The following is an 18,224-nucleotide window of genomic DNA, read 5'->3' on the forward strand; positions in this document are numbered from 1 at the left end:
TACTAGCTTATATTCGAATTTCAGACCAATTAAACCCAAGAATTATAATAATTATACAGCCTAGAAGTTTATCCATATTTAGGTGACTAGCCGAATGCCCTCGTTTTCTACCCAAATATGTTGTGGTAAATAAGAGACTTTTAAAAATGTGTGGCTTCATGCTTGTGGATCCCATAACTGTCATGCCTCTTTTTTTTAAGCTCCTTTTCCTTTTCTTGGATAAACCCAACATCATCTCAGTGTTGGCTGCAGTGTGATCGCGTCACTAGGTGAGAACGTAGGCGAACAGAGTTAGAAGTGGTAACGAAGGGAGAAGGCGAGAAGAACAACCAGCAGAAGAAGAAAAGAGAAGAGAGATGGTGCAGAAGAAGCCACTGAGGACAGTATGAAAGCAGGTGATTGCAGGTTGAGTCACTAGTAGAAATGAGAAGAGAAACAGCAGGAGATGGAGCCACCGAGGGCCTTGTGGGAGGTGGTGGAGGAAGGCTGAAGTAGATAGAGAAACATGAAAATGTCTAAAGAGAGGCATGGGCAGTGAGAGCAATCAGAAGTTATACCGAGAATAGGAGGTAAATATAGCTTTTAGGCACTATCCCAAGAGAGATGGTGGCAGATATACCAATCAGAGCATTTACTATTGAGGGAACAGCAGAGTTACACCATGAACCTTTTGCAGAGGTAAGAGCATGTAGATAGTGTACAGACGGCCTAAGGAATACCTGATATTTGTCGGGGTCTGCACCACCAGCCTGGCCCACAAAGAGGCCTGACCCATCCTCCAGTTCCATCTCATCTGGTGATCGCTCGAAGCGGACCCTCTCGAACTCATCGCAGTCCAGGAAGAGGACCACTTCCTCGTCCTCTACTTTGATGGCAAAGCGCGTCCACTGGTTGACCAGCGATGTGACCGTGAACGTGGCAGCTGCGTAGGATGTCTGCGAGCCAGGCTCTGTATAGAAGAAGATGATCTGCTGCTTCCCGTCCTTCACCTCGGAGAGTTTCACGCCCACATAAATGATGGACTGGGAGGCATCAGTGACAGCAAAAAGCATACCCGCCTTGGAGGTGGTGGGTTGGACATGGAAGAGGAGTGAGAAGTCCCGGAAGAAGGGGCTCGGCAGGTGGTAGCGGGCCACCTGCCCCGTGTTGGCATCAGGACCGAAGACATAACCAGGGCTGTTGTCTGGACCGAAGATTTTGACGATCTGATCGGGTGGTGGATCGCCGATGAGCTGCAGGAGGCCAACGTCTTGGCTCAAGTTCTCTGTGAATGAGAAGATAACCCAAATGAGCTATGGTGAGGTATGCACAATAATAGTAACGACACAGGCTCAGTAGCCTGGATGTCCCTCTTCACTAAGAGGAGTATGCAAACTTAAAAAGGCAATAGCCATCTCACCGATAGCACTTATTCAGGTGTGCAGAGGGCGGTGAACCAGCAGAACAGCACAAATCTCACTCATAGCACAGATTAGGTGGGGAAAGGTTATGACCATGCATAAAAAGTACGGATTTAACTCACTGCTCTCCAACAATAAGTGATCTTACGAGTATCGCACAGCTCTCACTCATAGTCCACGTTAGTTGGTGGAAGCGTCAATGACTTTGTGGAAAGAGCCCTGACCTTGCCCATATAGCACTTACCATTAGGCAGGGAAGTGTCAGTGATCACGCTGGAAGGCCAGTGATCTCATCCATAGCACACACTACAACACTCGCTCGTAGCACAGGGGTGGGCCAGTGACCACGCAGGGAGTGCGCAGATCTCATTCATACCTCACATCAGGCAGGTAAGAGTCAGTGATCCTCCAAGCAGAGCACAGAATTCACAAGTCTAGGTGGGGGGAGGGGTAAGTGGCCATGCAGGAAAAGTGCTGATTCCACCTCCAGCGCAAACCTAGCAAGGAATGGTCAGTGACCATGTAGGAGGAGAAGAGATGTAACTCCTAGCACGCACTAGGTTGGGAAGGGTAAGTGAGCCTGCGGGAAGCGTCAACGTTGACTCATATTATTGTGTTCGATTCTGTCCGGGGTCTATGATTGTTATGTGATGATATCCTATAGGATTTTATCATTTTATGAATTATATTGCTTGAATTGCTTTTTAATTGTATGTACTTTTATGGCAGTTTTTACTCGCCGAATAAAGTCCTTGAATTGAATAGAATTGAATTCACTCATATTGTGTCCTAGGTCAGCGGACGTTGAGGAAAGAGGACTTTCCAATGATAAATGCATACTAAAGCGTTTCAAGAAATAATCCTGCATGATTTGCATACATCTTTGATTTGTAAAACAGGGACCTGGAGGGAGGGCTGCTGACCTCTTGTCGGACATTAAGAGAAAGAAAGCACAGTTGCATCACACACTGGGCAAATACAAGCGGCTTTTGTTCCGTGAGGGCATTTCAGCCGATGTGCCCTTCAGAAAAGGAGTAACTTTCACTGCACAAATCTGCTCCAGAATCCAGAAGAAGCTTACACAGTGGCAGCTCTGAGCACATGTACAACACAGGCCCCTCTTCAGGCGCCACCACCCCAATGCCATTCTCGGGGACCTCAACCTCCCCCCTTCATCATGCCACCACATGGATGCGATTTTGTCCCCTTTATTTATTTATGGTTATGGTAAATTCTGGCTTTCGTGGTACTCTTTACCATTTAATCAGCATGAAAAAGCCTTATTTAAAAAAAAAAATGCATTTCTACCCTGGTCCATGCGGCCTTTCCTCTTGCATCTCTGCCGACTGTTCTTGGCTTCTCCTCCCCTTGTCCTCAATGGCCCTTCCATGTGCCCCTAAAACATCTGTGAAGTCCTCTCCCACCACGGGGCGACCCCTCCACCCACCCCTCTTCTCCAGCCAGGCCCCCTGTTATCACGGGGTCCCTCAGGTCCTTAAAGGGAATTGGTACATTTCCTCAGGACTGTTTTTTGTTTGTTTTCAGATCTCAAAACCCTGGAACGAATGTGAGTTTTGAAGAATGCATCCAGCTTGCTTCCTTACCCCGCCGCAGATGTTCCATGAAGGGCCCAGTGTCTCCGAGCATGGGACTCCGAACATCTGGGATGGCTGTGCCTTGGCAGAGAGAGCATGCCAACCCACCCTTCTCTAGCCTGCATTGGCACCTCAGAGAGGGTTCAACACTCTCTATGGAATTACTCAACTCTCTCTCATTTATTTATTTATTTATAATGTTTTATATAGCGCGAACAAGATCCCGAAGGATATCAGAGCGCTTTACAATATGATGGGAGGAAGAACATAAATGCAGTGTCACTTGAAGTTGCTGATTGTAGTTTATTACTCTGGGCTTTAAGTGCTACAGTTAGACTGCGTGTCCCCCTCCCTCACTATCAGACCTATCCCTATCGCGCAGGGCCCACTCATACCTCACCCCATACCGACTGCATCAGTAGCTCCAAGCGGGCTCAGCGGTATTTGTCTGGGATCACAATAGTGCATCACACTTTTACCTTTCTATTGTACCCTAAAATGGAAGACCTCATCCCTCGGGGGTTCACTCCCACCTGTACTTCAAAACCAAGGGTGTCTACCCAGGGCACACGTCCTAAAAAAATAAGTGGGGGGACGCTGTCACCGGAAGTGACATCACAACAGGAAGTGACGTCAGGTAAGGTGGCTTGCACCATCGGGCTCATTGCCTCCTCTCGCTCACCCCTTAGATGCGATTGCATCTGCTAAGCCAGCGCGTGAGCAGCGTTCTGAATGAGTTCCGATCTCGTCCCAGAGAGGGCAAAGAGTGAAGTCCAGCTGTTTGGCAGGGGGGACGGCATCCATCCGGTAAAATAAGTGGGGGGACGCCGTCCACCCGCGTGGTAACCCGACTCAAGACCTGTGTCTACCAGACACCCAGAGATCATTAGACACAACAATACCAGCAGGGCACAAGTCGTAAAAAAATTAATGGGGGGACGCTGTCACCGGAAGTGACGTCACGACAGAAGTGACGTCACGAAAGGTGCCGAGCTCCTCGTCCAAGAGAGGCCAAAGAGTGAAGTCCAGCTGTTTGGCAGGGGGGACGGCGTCCCCTGGTAAAATAAGTGGGGGACGCCGTCCACCCGCGTGGTACCCCGACTCGAGCCCTGTGTCTACCAGACACCCAGAGATCATTAGACACAACAATACCAGCAGAGACACGCCAGACCAATGCACAATTTCATTCACTCAAAGACTCTAACAGACATCCGCAGATCAAAGACAAATAGATGCTATCAGAAACGCAAATGGCTATACACATGAGCACATTTAAACACCACGGATGGGGCAGCCTGGCAGTGCTCGAAGGGTTGGTCTGGCAGATGAGTGTATGGGCTGGTTTCCCGGCTGCTTGTGGGATCTGTTTCATGCCAGGCGGGCTGGTTTTTACAGCTGATTTCCCTGATATAACCACAAACATTGCCTGCAGCTAGCACAAATGCATACTGTTTCCCAACCCTTGCAAAACACATGCACAGATTGTCTTTACAAGTTTAAAACTGCCCACATTTGCAAAAGTGTCCCACATTGTAGCTGTCTGTCTGAGTCGATAATGTTCACTTGGATCCCGGGCCTATCTTCTGTCCCAGTCGGATGCTCTGGCAATGGGGGAATAAAGACTGTCAGAGCGAGCAGGAAGAGGAGACTGAGCTGACAAATGGGGGAATCAGTAACAATGAGAAAGGTTCATGTTTTCCAAGGCTGTCCCTGCAGATTCCCTCGCATGTGAGACCCAGTGTCAGGTCATGAGAACCAAGACACAGGCCAGCAGCGCAGGGATTAGTGGAGAAGGGAGTGTGTGGAGGGTGAGCATGGGTTGGGGGGAGGGGGGTTTGAGAGGCCTGTGGTTACATTACTGTGCCTGTGAAGCGAACTGGGGGTCATTTAAGGTCACACAAAGTCGCCTGGTGAAGTACCAGCGCCACAGGCTCCCAAAATAAAGCACTCCCTTGGCCTTATGTAACAACACTTATGACGTCATACACACGGGCGCCACCAAGCACACCAATCACAGATCCTCTTTGGATTCATGTGCCCTGATGTATAAATTTGGACTTGAAAATAACCCGCCGAGCGTCAGAAATGTAAGTTGTGTTCTTTCTTCGCTACACCAGGAAAACGTGAAAGCATTGGCCAGGCGGTTAGAAGAGCTACAAGGTGCTGTACGTGAAGTGAAGTGGGGGAGCTCTGGTTCTGAGGTCTGCTGTAGAGTCAGCTCATGGCGGGTGCAGCTGCAGACTTATTTTAGTAGACGACACAAATCACCCTCTGAAGTGACCTAGAAACGACTACTGAGCTGTCTGGATTCACCACCACACAAGGCTCTAACTTTAGAGAAAATCACCGACAAAAACTGAACGTGACATATGGACATATGGAAACGCTTGAGTTTCGATTATGCAAAGCCACATTCCATTCCATTATCATTTTGCTCACGGGGCCATTATCGACAGGGACCAACCAGATGTAAATCAGTTTGGGTCCCACCCCATAAGGAGCAGTCAAGCGCCAACTGCCAGACCACATGCCCTCTGATATTGAGCACAGGCAGCCCCATATGTATTTTGTGGTTATTGGGCCTCAGACAACTTAAGTTACTTTGGCACAGAGCGATACAGACCCCCCACGTCTGGAACACTCAAGCCATCAAGTGTGGAACACTCAAGCAATCAAGGCGGCTCACCGTGAAAAACTAAAAAACTAAGTGATGGTTGGAAATGCTTGCATTAATCTTACCTCCAGGCAGTGGCTCCAAATCCCATTCCATTCCATAGGTTTTTGCTTCTTGCACCATTACACACTGGGACCAATCAGATGCAAATTAGTTCAGAATCCACCCCATGAACATCCTGGAAAGTCCTACCCAGTCTTAGGACAGAGGACGAACAACATTGCACTGTTCAACTAAGAGCCTGCAACACCTCATTGCTCCCTCGCGCCAACCTCACTGCGCACTCCCACCCAGCCCCCATGCCACCTGAGCTGGACATAGATGAGGGACTCGCTGGGACCATCCCACGTGCTGTGGTCACGTCAGCCCTTTCTTTAGGGAGGCGAGGCCAGTGCATAAGGCATACATGGCACTGCTGCAGTGCCTGCAAAACGTTTCATAGGCACTATGCTCATCACAGTGCACATGTAACAACACTGAGACAGAATCTTTGGAGTGACTGCATCGTGTGACGCCATTGTTGCACCCATAACGGTACCCACAACCCTTATGCCACTGATACAGTGCACCTGCAAGTACCCATAGCAGATTAAATACTGGCACGGGTGGTACAGTGCCCACAACCATTGGCTTGGTGCTTTCATAGTACCTTCAACTGATTTGATACAGGTATTTTTTGTATTTTTTTTTTTGTATTTATTTCGACTTATATAGCACACGAATCACCCGAAGGTCTCAAGGCGCTTGCTTAGGGAACCCGTCCTGGTATTCCCCTGTAAGATACCCCGGCAGGGTATCCACAAGGTGAAAGCCAGGCATCCCGCCGCGAGGGGCCGTAGTGGAGATTAAGCAAGCTATTGCCCAGAGTCGCAGAGTGTGACCCCGTGTGTCGAGTAGGCACCAGAGCGAGAATTGTCTAGTCCGTGGAATTTTTGAGCCCGAGACCCGCCGAGGCGGGGAATCGAACCCTGGTCCACGGCCGATCTCAGCTTCCGGGTCTGCCGCCTCTAACCACTGAGCCACGCTTCTCCTCAGGTGCAGTGCGACATCACATGCTCATCGCTCAGTGGTGCACTTATTGTACAGTGCCTGCAGCAAACACGGCACTGGTGCATTACCCCTAACAGTACCCACAGAATACACCATATTGGCGCAGTGCCCCTCCTGCCGTGCCCCCATCTCTCCTGCCCTGGTGCGACTGCTTTGCAGTGCCCACAGCAAGTGTGCCTCTGGCGTAGGGCCCTTCACAGAGCCCACACCTGACATGATAGCTCTGCAGTAGATCTTTGTCATGCCTACATCCCATCTACAATTGTTGCAGTGGGTTTCCAGAAGCCCCAGCTAGTTTTACACTACAGCAAGGCTTCTCACTTCACGCTGCCCGGGGCAGGTGTGCCACTGGTACATTGCCTCACAGTGACCACCACTTACAGGGCACTGGAGCCGCGCTCCCTCAATGTGCCCACCACCGACATGTCACTGTTGTGGTAATTCCACAGTACCCAGAGCTGAAATGATACTAGTGCAGGTCCCCATCATAGTGATCTGTCACTTGTGTGGTGGTTTCACAGTAGTTGCAATCGATATGACACTGGTGCAATGCCCCGGCACAGAACACATGCTGACCCACATGACTTGCATAGGGCCCTATGCAGATGAGATGCTAGAGCAGCGCCATGCGGGTAGCCTAACAAAAGCGAGCCTAGACCCCAGGCACCCCTAAAAGCAGCCACTACATTTAGAAGCACTGGCAAAACAAGTAGGTCTCTCCTTTGGTCCTATTGACTTTGGCAGTGCTTTTTGTCAATGCTGTACAGCACCAGTACAAAGCATTTGCAGACGATATGCGGCATTGAGGGAAAAAAAGGAAAACTGAAGTGCTGCTCCCAGTGGCCGCATCATTTCGCTAGTGTGTGCATGCGTGTTGATGTATGCACTTCTATGCATCATAATGCATCTATATGCCAGCGTAATGGCCTGGCTGCCATTTTCTTCTTTTCTTTTCTTTTTTTTTTTTTACCAATCCAAGAGGGTGGAAACCACTTGGATCAGTAAATAAAAAGTTATTTCTTTTCTCATGCGAAAGCTGTATTTGGCATGTAGAATAAATCAAGTAATGGGCTGCAAGGTGGAGTAATAGAGGAGCATGTGGGGGGAAAGCTCTGGGGAGAAAGGATTAAACAACATAAAAAAAAGTTGTGTGGGAGATAAAGGAGGGGAGAAGCAGCACACGAGGGAAAGAGTAACAGGATGCGCAGGGGCTTGACTTGGGTATACGCACACAAGAGAGAGCAGCATAAAGCGCAGAGTGGGTATTTGGCATGAGGATAAGCACACGAGGGACAGAGATGGAAAACACATGCACTCTCATGGAGTGCTTAACCAACAAGAAAAAAGTAATTCCCTAAAGGTGAGCGGTGGAAGGAAACAAGAAAGAATAAACAAAGGGTAATAGACTATACTGCAGGGAAAGGTCAAACACAAGTTGGACAAAGTGGACAAGGAAAGCCATTGAATAAGAAGCATTCAAAGGGAAGTGACACTAAAGCCAACCAATGCAAGCAGCGGGTGGGCCCAAAGCCCCATCTATAGCCTTCATTTAGCCCACAATAGGTCTCATGCAGACAGGCGCTAAAAGCTGCTGATCGGCGAGACTTAAAGAGCAAACACTCTGTGCATTATCGTAGGGTGGAGCTGCATTTGCATTTTGGAGGCAGGCTGTGGTAAATAGGTCTATGTATTTTCCCTCTCTATCACTGCATCAGAATGTCCTGTGACATCATGGAATGTTAAGTGCCTGACTCTAGCTAGAGAGTCAGTTGGTCATCTCAGGCTGAGGAGCTGGAAGCTCTCTCCTGGTGGGGTTTTCTACTTGTAACTTACTATCCTGTAACCTGCCACCTATCTACTTGTCAATAAAGAGGGATCTACTACTGTCAATAAAGAGGGATCTACTACTACACCTGGACTACGCATCCTTCATTGTGTACCACACAGGCGCCTCTTGAAAACTTCTTTCTCACAGGATCATAATCGCCCGCAGGCTGGAGGGTCCCTCTCAACAATCTGCTATTGTGGGGGCGTTGGCAGCCCCAGACGTGAGCTCATTCCTCGGCCACAGAAGTCATGCCAGCCTCTCAAAGCGCAACTGATTGAGGGTTAAGCAAGCAGCTGTGTCCAAGTGTGCGGATGGACAGCGCTGAGAGGCAGGCCATGCGCAAATCTGGACTCTGGGGGTCAAACTAGACAATCTAGAGGGGATCCCGTCCAAGGGTGTCTCCATCAGAAGTGGGCTGGGGGGGGATCACAGCCTTTCAAGGAGAATTGGGGCAGGGTCGGACTGGAACATAGGCCCAGGCATCAGAATAAAAGTGGCCATCATTAGTGAATTAGATAGCTTAAAAGTGGTCCATACTTGCAAACTGAGGCAGTTTTGCACTTTGTAAAGACACGCTGTATAAGAGTTTTGCAGGCTATGGAAGACTGCATGGATTTGAACTTGCTGCAGGAAATGTTTGCTTCAATATCAGGGAATTCGACAGTAAAAGTTGGACCAGTAGACCATAAAAAAGCCCACAAATATCTAAACAAAACACAGCTCATACACTGACTTGTCAGACCAGCCATTGGGCAGTGCCTGATTGCCTTATAGGTCAGTCCGACCCTGCATTGGGGTTAGATTAAACAATAGGATAAGTGTGGCTCAATGGTTAGAGTGGCAGACTCTGATGCAACGGTCTGGCCCGGGACCAGGGTTCAATTCCCACCTCGGCGGGTCTTGGGCTCAATTTCCTCGGACCTGATAATTCTCACCTTGGTGCCTACTCTAATCATGGGTCCCACCCTGCAACTCCGGGCAATAGCTTGCTTAATTTCCACAATGGCCCCAAAAGCGCTAGGATTCCTGGCTTCACCCTGGGGGTGCCCAGGAGTGGGCACCTCACAGGGAAAGGCCAGGAAGGGTTCCACAGCGGTATTCGTACAAGCGCTGGAGAGACCCCATGTGGGGTGATTCGGGCGCTATGCAAGTACTACAACCTTTACCTTTACCTAGGATCTCTTGTGGATGAACCTCTTCCATTGTGGTGTCTGTCAGCTATATCACAGTCAAGCGCTTTACCCAGGATGTAGATAGAAACTAACGATGCTGTTTCCCTTGAAGAAAAAACACATACGTCCAGCTCACCTGAAGAAAGCAAACACTTTCCTGTTTCCATCTTATGCGAATAAACAAATGTGTCCCCTGTTCACCTAACAAAACGACCTATTTAGGGACCAAACCCTACCTATTCCCGAGACTTCCACACCCCTGTCATGTCAGGAGTTGCTTCCTGTCGCTGCCTGTGATGTCATAGCTTCTCCCACCAATCCTTTCCTCTGATAGTCGGGCGGGTGGACGGCCATTGAATCATTGGGCACTTCCGCCGAGTGGCGCTCACTGGGGTCTGGCACGCAGAAAGAACCGGGGAGGCAGCCAGGAACTCCCGGTCAGGCATTGTTGTTAAAAAGAAAAAGTTACTTATTTGCTCAGTCCTTGGGACAAAACGTCCATAAATTTGCTGCGAGGGTCAGAAGAGAAAATAGAGGATAAGGCCAACTCTAAAGGCCAGCAGGAGAATACAAACACAGAAGGAGAATGGAGGGCCAGGCCTGGGCGCCCTGCAGCACAGCGCGCCACGCTAAAGCCAGCCAATAGGAAGGACCCCTTGTTCTAGGACTTCTCCTTTAAGGCGGACCACCTAAGGGGCTGCTTTTGCAAAAATACACACTAACCAGGCCCAGCAAGTCTGCGCATTTCTCTGTTGATTGTTGCAAAGGAAGCCCCTAAAAAAGTCTCCAGAATTTCCAAAAATCTTTACTGTCTTCCTTGTTTTTTACTTGAACAAGATCTGCACCTTTTAGGCTTTTACGCCTTCTGAATACTTCTAACCACAGACAAACTTTCCCCAATGAGTCCTGGTGAAGGTTTGTTATGAGCTTCTTATCTGGGGCCGTGGGGCGAGGGGGGGTGGGGGGGGGGGGGTTACGCTCCCTGAAGACGTGCATCCTCAGGTTGGTAGTCAGGTTCAGGTACCTAAAACCATGGGTGGAAGTGTGTGTTGAGATCCCTGTGGGATCAGCAGCAAGGGAGACATAGACAAAAGGGCTGATAAACCTGTGCTGAGAGCAGGGGCACTGAAATTATGCAGCAATGATGACCAAATTATGTGGCTTAATCCAACACGATCTTTGACTATATTATTTCACTATTTTGTCATCGTAACCCACATTAATGCTTTCTTGACAAAGGTTTCACCTCATTGTTGCCAGTTTGATACCCAAATGCAGCAACCAGTAACTGAAAGGTGACTAGTTAACATTGGCCAAGGGCTCTGCCACTGCCCAGCACCACGTAACTGCTTTCTTTTAGTAACTTTTGATCAGTTTCAGCTAGAAAAGTACATTTTTGTTGAAATCTACAAAGGATTGTGACAAGAGATGTTGCTCTGTAATAATGCACAGAACACCTTGGCTGCAGAATCGCATAATTTAAGTGGCCCTGATTGAGACCTGATGGCATTTAAATTAGGTGATGCAGAGAACACGTTTCCATTTTAAAACAATGCTTTTTGCTTTTCTGGCACAAGAGAACTTTCCATTGGATTATTTTGTCATCGGCTACTAAGAAGGACCGGCGAGACGCAATCTTGAAGCATCTTTGCTTCTATGATGGGCGTTGCACGGGGCAGAAAGGCGCTTTAAAAATATAAATAGAATACAATACAATCCAAGCAGAGAACAGCAGTAGTAGTAAGGGCCTCTTGTTTGGCAACTCTTCAGTTTTTTGGAAGGAGGAGGGAAGAGAAGTGGGGGAGCAGAACAAAACCACATGAGATTGTGACCTGCTTGTTTATACTTCCCAGCTATGTCTACTTAGTAAGACAATCTTTGCCTAAATTTGGCAAATGTGTATGCATATTTTACTTCAAATTTCTTCTTAAAAATTAATTCTGAGAGATGTTGAGAGCGGTCTTCTCTGTTGTTAGAGAGAGGAACCAGTAAAAAGTTAATTGAACACAGGTTCGTGCCCCAACCAATTAAAGAAACAGCTTTTATAAATATTATACACGTCAACTCATTTTGACCTTTGAACATAGAGGCCACAAAAACTAGCATGACCTGTGGGCAAATAAATGTATCTTCTATACTTTGAATTATGAATATGCCTAAGTACAAATATACTTGATGTAAATGGTAAGTATATAGTACACTCTACTAATGTCCATACTGACGTTTCTGTCCCCACACATATCACATTTTCATTTCTGTAATCTGTTTTCGTCAAGAACACAATACTATTACATGTACAGGTTGAGAGAGGCCCCTCCTGGCAGAGAAAGTGTTCTTTGTAAAACCTCCTCTCCTCTTTGGAGTTAGGTTCGGAGAGTATCAAACACATCTGTGAGTGCAGAGGCTGGAGTCCTGACAGAGTGTAGCTCCAGCAGTTATTCTTACACAATAACTAGGTTCCAGCCTGGCTCCAGCAAATCTCCCAGAATGTGTCTGGGGTGCAGTATACTGACACTGGTACACACATACAACCGTGTCCACAGTCATGAGCATTTCTAGAGGACACAAAATAAACTGAATTGTTTTTAGAGCTTAATGCTAAGTGTTTAATGTTACTTAATTCAATGGAATCCATTGTATCCCCATTAGATTGATAAATATTTCAAATATGCAAACATTCAATTGTATCACAAATTAAAAGCAGCTGTTTGCAGCTGGAACATGATCTGTGAACGTTTTCGCCTGTTCACAGTGCTGGTAACTTCACAATCATACGAGGATCGACGCAACAAATGCATGAACCCACTGAGCTTTTTTATCTAGAATAAAAACCTGTGAACTGCAGGCTAAGCTTTGAAGCAACCCATGAATCCTCTGTGCTGTTTTGTGATGATTCAAACCTGCGAGGGAAGACTGCACACCGAAGTCGGTGGGACGTACAGTAACCACCCGAGCTGCCTCACTAGTATTATGCCCAGAGACTTGCTAAACATGCCTAGACATCTACAGTGTGTGCCTTCACCTCCTTGGCTATCTGAAAATGTGGTCTGATAGTGGCCAATAAAGTTAAGTTAAAATGTGGTCTGATTGTGACCAATAAAGTTAAGTTAAAATGTGGTCTGATTGTGACCAATAAAGTTACGTTAAAATGTGGAAATGTGGGCTGATTGTGACCGATAAAGTTAAGTTAAAATGTGGAAATGTGGGCTGATTGTGACCAATAAAGTTAAGTTAAAATGTGGTCTGATTGTGACCAATAAGTTAAAATGTGGTCTGATTGTGACCAATAAAGTTAAGTTAAAATGTGGTCTGGTTGTGACCAATAAAGTTAAGTGAATTCAGCCTTAGCGTCGCGTTTTACTTTATTGTCAATTTCTTCTAGGGCAAACGTTGTAATGTAATTAATATGTATACTAGATAGCAACAAACTGACTGTCCTTACTTCTGCTTCTCTTCTACTCTGCTCCTCACGATCCTGACCCTACTGACTCCACCACTTTACATCAACATCACCCCAATGTGTGGGTTCCCACTCTAAAGGTTTTCATTTTCAGTCTTGAAACGCTGAGCACTAAATACAAAACAGACATATCATCTTTTTGTCTATCTCTGCAGCAGGTCAGTTAACCCGCTAATCTATCTCCCTCGCATTGGGACCTGTGGCCTGTAAACTGCACCCAGATCATTGCAGTAGACAATCACCCTGCTGGCTCCCTAGTTGGTACTGGAGTGTGTAACCAGCAGGCATGCCAGTTTCTCAATCTCTTCGAATGCACCTCGCATAAATCACAATAATTGGATAGATTTGAAGGAGTTCAAGATTCATTTCTGCTTTTCAGAATATTATCAGCCCTAAGCATATCAAAAGCCTCCCATTCACTCATGTGGGGCTAGGGGAGGGGCAAGGAATACACTCTTCAGAAACTAAGCAGGTTTCTGTTTCGTTCCTGCTGCTGCCTTCAGAGATGCTGATACTAGCGGTAGGAAAGGCAGCAGCCAGAGGACACATGGCAAGCCAGGCGAAACAGGTGCTACCCCCAGCGACCCCTAGTTGTTATCCATTGGTGAAGGATTCGAGTCTGGTTGCTGTTAAGGAGCACAGACATAGTGGGAACCAGGAGACAATCTATTAGAGAGGATGTGGCTTAAATGCTAGAGCGGTCGACCTTGAAGCTGGGGAACAAGATTCGAGTCTGGGGGGGGGGGGGGGAGGCTCAAGCATCCTGTGATTCTGGGCAAATCTCTATGCCTATAAAAAAAAAAAAGGATGTATCTGTCTGTAATGCAAAGGGTGCTCATGTTATGTGCTCTGATACCTTCGGGTCAAGTTTGCACTATATAAAACTGCAAACAGATTGGGTAGGTGCTTTGAATGAGTTTGGCCTGACAGAGACTCCAAGGTGCTGTGGAACCCAGGAAAACAGCAGACAAGCAGTTATCAGAATTGTAACACACAGATTTACTTGCTGCAGAGGCTGTGAAGTGGGACCCGGTCCTGCCTGGCTTGCATCGTCAACCACTCTGCCCGCAGCATTTGACTATGTGGAGAGTGCTGTAACGTGTGTGGCCCACAGACAACCGGGAACAACAAACCAGCACATGCACATAAAATGGAGAAATGTCTTTGGCTTGAAATCTAAGGAGGACCATGTAAGAAGCAACCGTCAGGTACCATCGAGTGCCACAAAGTACCATTTACTATGGACGTAATGAAGTCTGATCAGGTATTACACATTACACCTGAAAGTGAAGATTGAGTCAATGAAGGCAGAGGAGAACCTGTCCTGCTACACAGACAGGGTGAAGTATACGGAAGATACTATCATAGGGCTGCAGACGAATTGCAATTTGTGAAAAGTTAGGAGCAGAAATTGCAGAAAAGGTCAGAGATTTTGGAGGTAGATGCTGAGGACGGTCTCAGAGGAGCAACACGTGGCTGGTGGGCATAGCTGAAAATACAGAAGGCAAAGGTGCTGGATGGACCAGCAATAACTGAATTAGGAACAACCTGACACCCAGGATCTTAATCAATGTCTTTTCTATCCAGCGGGTCCACAGGGTGTCCTCTTATAGGACTCCTCGTGCCAATATTGCAAAGTGGTTCAACAAAAGCGCTCTCCTCTGGTGTAGCATGCTACCCATGTACCAGGGCCCACTGGCACCTTGTCAGGTTCATAAAGACTTGCATAACATCATCTGTGATACACAGTTCAGATGATAAAGCTTCACGATGCAAATCTCATCTCAATAAATATGGCAACTGATAAGGCCATAGTGGCCCTTGAGGGTGTGGTCGGGCTACCCCCTACCCAAAACACGGTTACTCAGGTCCACAATGACCTTTTCAAAGAAATAAAATGCCATTTTTTAAAACCGACTAATAATAAAAAGCCTGGGAACCATAGGCCAGCCAAATGGTATAACCAAGACTGCAAGGGGGCCAGGTCCCGCTTATGGGCCGCGATTAAGAATAAAAACAAGGAGGCCATCAGGACAGCTAGGACACAATATAAATCTTCCATAGTTAAGGCAAAAAAAGATTGGGACGAAGCCCACTGGAATTTGTTACAGAGTGCCAGTGACCAAAACCATTCCAGGTTATTTTGGCACATAGTTAAATGGGGTCATGACAGGATTGAAGACGCCACCACAAATAACGTCCCCCAGGATGCCTGGGTTAAATTTTTTAGCGAACAATATGCGTCGAGTGACCTGTCTACGGATAGCGTATGTGAACCCTTTGCCATGACAGAAGCTGACACCTTTACGCAGCACGAAATATTGATGGCACTTAAAACTGTCCATCATGGTCGTGCCCCTGGCATTGACGGTGTACCCGCAGACGTTTTTTTAAACGATACTGCAAGGTGGTCTAAATATATTCATCTGTTAATCAATCACATTGCCAGAGGTGCAGATATTCCTGTAACATGGAGGGGTGCTGTTATCATCCCGATATACAAGAAAGGGGATCGTGCTCTGCCTAGTAATTACTGCCCGATTAGTTTGATCGACACTGTTCAAAAAATAGTTGGTCGTGTAATTGTTAATAGGCTGCTTGATTGGGTTGAGGATAATAACATCTTATCCCCCTTTCAGGCTGGCTTTCGCAGGGCAACCAGCACTGTGGACCAAGTCTTCCGTCTTCAGCTGATTCAGTGGAGGACCGTGGTGCTAGGTGGAGGCAGCCTGTATGCAGCATTTGTTGACCTGCGGGCTGCCTTCGACCTGGTTCCAAGGTCAAAACTGTGGGAAGTTCTTGTGACACTTGGGGTCCCCGGGGAATTGTTGTCCTTAATCATGCGGTTGCATGAGGGCAATTATGCCAAAATTCGCTGGGGCGGGTATGGTAATGACACCGCTGAATTCCCAGTTGAGCGTGGGGTTAGGCAGGGTTGTTCAATGGCGCCTACTTTGTTCACCCTTTTTATTAATGGTGTGGTTTCTTCTATGCAGTCTCAGGCAGTGGATGCTCCCTTCCTTGCAGGTGAAAAAGTTCCAATTTTAATGTTCGCCGATGATACCTTAATTTTATCAAAAACACCAGCTGGGTTGCAAAAAGCATTGGCAATATTTGATGATTTCTGTGTAGCTCATGGACTGGAGGTAAACGGGTCCAAGACAAAACTCATGGCCTTCAATCCCCACAGAAATTTTAAATCAAACATTTCGTTGAGTGGTCGTACCCTGGAGGTTGTAAAATCTTTTACCTACCTAGGGATCCACATTTCCAACGATAATAGGTGGCGGTCACACCTTAACATTGCTACATTAAGGCACAAGCAATTAGCTGGCACAATCATCAAAGAGCAAAGGAAATCGCTCACTAAGCCCATCAAACCACCTCTGATAATCTACGAGGCAAAAGCAATAGGGTCTGCCTTGTATGGTGCGGAACTATGGGGGTATGAAAACCTTCAGGAGCTCCAAACCTCTGAAAACAAATTCTATAGGAATCTGATAGGCGTCCCTCAGAGCAGCCCGCAATTGCCTCTACGATATGAATTAGGTAGGAGAGCAATCTCTGATAAGGCCAAACTATGCCCGATTTTATACTGGCGTAGGCTTTGGACCACGCCAGAGCTCTCTCACTATGCGAATGGGTTTAAAGATGTTGTCACAAGCGACTGCTACAACAAAATTAAATGGTTTAAATCATTGAAGATTGCCTTGTTCGATATAGGACTTAATGCTCTCTGGGCTGACCCAGCTGGGGCCTCATTTCCTTCCAAGTCCACCATAAAAAGCATTTACTGGGATCATGTTGTCAATAAGAGTATGCTTAGTTTAAACAGTGGGTCTATGACCACTAGCTACTTAGAGACCAAGTTGTACCCAATTTATGAAATGTATTGGGATTACATATTAAAGCCCATGGACAGGAAACTGCTTTTCCAACTGAGGGTAGGCTCTCTGCCTCTATCTAACCTAACATCTAAATGGAAAGCAGGAGGTGCGTCAATTTGTCCTGTCTGTGGGGTAGGTAATGAGACTCTTGGTCATTTTCTGTTCTCCTGTTCAAGGTACTCCACTCCTAGGCGAGTTTGGTTGGCTCCAATGTGTAGGAACCTAGGTACAAAAAATAGCATGGTAGCATTGCGGATTTTAAGAACTACATCTGCTAACTGGATTATAATTGCCATTGCAAAGTACCTGGGGTGGGCTTGGATTATAAGACAGAGAACGATTAGAGGATAATAATTTATTGTGTCGTTCATAGGAACTGTTAGATACACGTCTATTCTCTGTAATAATTTATGATATATTCAGAGACTGTTAGGCTACAGTCTATTCTCTGAAAAAATTGATTATTTGGTCAGTGACTGCTAGACTTGTATCTATTTTTTATTCCATTGTAATATATTTAATTTTAACGTATCATCGGTCAGAAACTCTATGATATATTTTTATAAATTGTTCATCTGTGATTACTATTTTGGCACTTTTTCATATCAAACCTGCTTTTGACATTTTTCTTTTCATGTACTGTGTTTTTAAATATTAACTGTGTGCTTAAGTCTAATATGACGTTGTAAATTTAATTGTTTTTTAATATATGTATGTTTGTCTGCTTTTATGAGTAATACTCGAAATAAAGCACTTTTGAAATTGCAAATCTCATCAATTATGATAATGCCAACATGATGCATTTCAGGTGTATTCTCAACAAGTACAAAGGCAGAGGAAGGTTTTAGATTGAGTTAAAAAAAAAAGGAAACTATGCACCCTGAACACCCGACATGTGCAATTCTTCCCCACTAACTTGAAATTCAAAATGGAGGAGAAGAAGTTCTTCTTCATGGATCTAAAAGAAGTATTGGACAAAACTGGGAGTTGGCCCCTGGGCATGTGATAGAAGAAGAGTAGATCAGCAGGTGCTAGTGGGAGGATTTTGGATCAGCGAGTGACAAAGTCAAGTACAGAGAGTACTCAACAGTAGGCAATCACTTACAACAGTTACAGCATTGACAGATGAGATGGAACACTACAAGCATTGATGGATGG

General features: G+C 46.4%; 1 protein-coding gene across 4 annotated transcripts in view; it reads right to left on the minus strand.

Moving 5' to 3' along the window:
- COL18A1 (collagen type XVIII alpha 1 chain) overlaps window positions 1–18,224 on the minus strand; it is a 439,200-nt gene that overhangs the window by 134,379 nt on the left and 286,597 nt on the right. For all 4 annotated transcript variants that reach the window (XM_078681471.1, XM_078681470.1, XM_078681469.1 and 1 more), the window contains one exon: window positions 720–1,264. In XM_078681471.1, coding sequence (XP_078537597.1) covers window positions 720–1,264 — 545 coding nt within the window. The remainder of the gene's footprint in view (window positions 1–719; window positions 1,265–18,224) is intronic.

The sequence above is a fragment of the Lissotriton helveticus genome, chromosome 3_1, assembly GCF_964261635.1.
Source record: "Lissotriton helveticus chromosome 3_1, aLisHel1.1, whole genome shotgun sequence".
Lineage (NCBI taxonomy): Eukaryota > Metazoa > Chordata > Amphibia > Caudata > Salamandridae > Lissotriton > Lissotriton helveticus.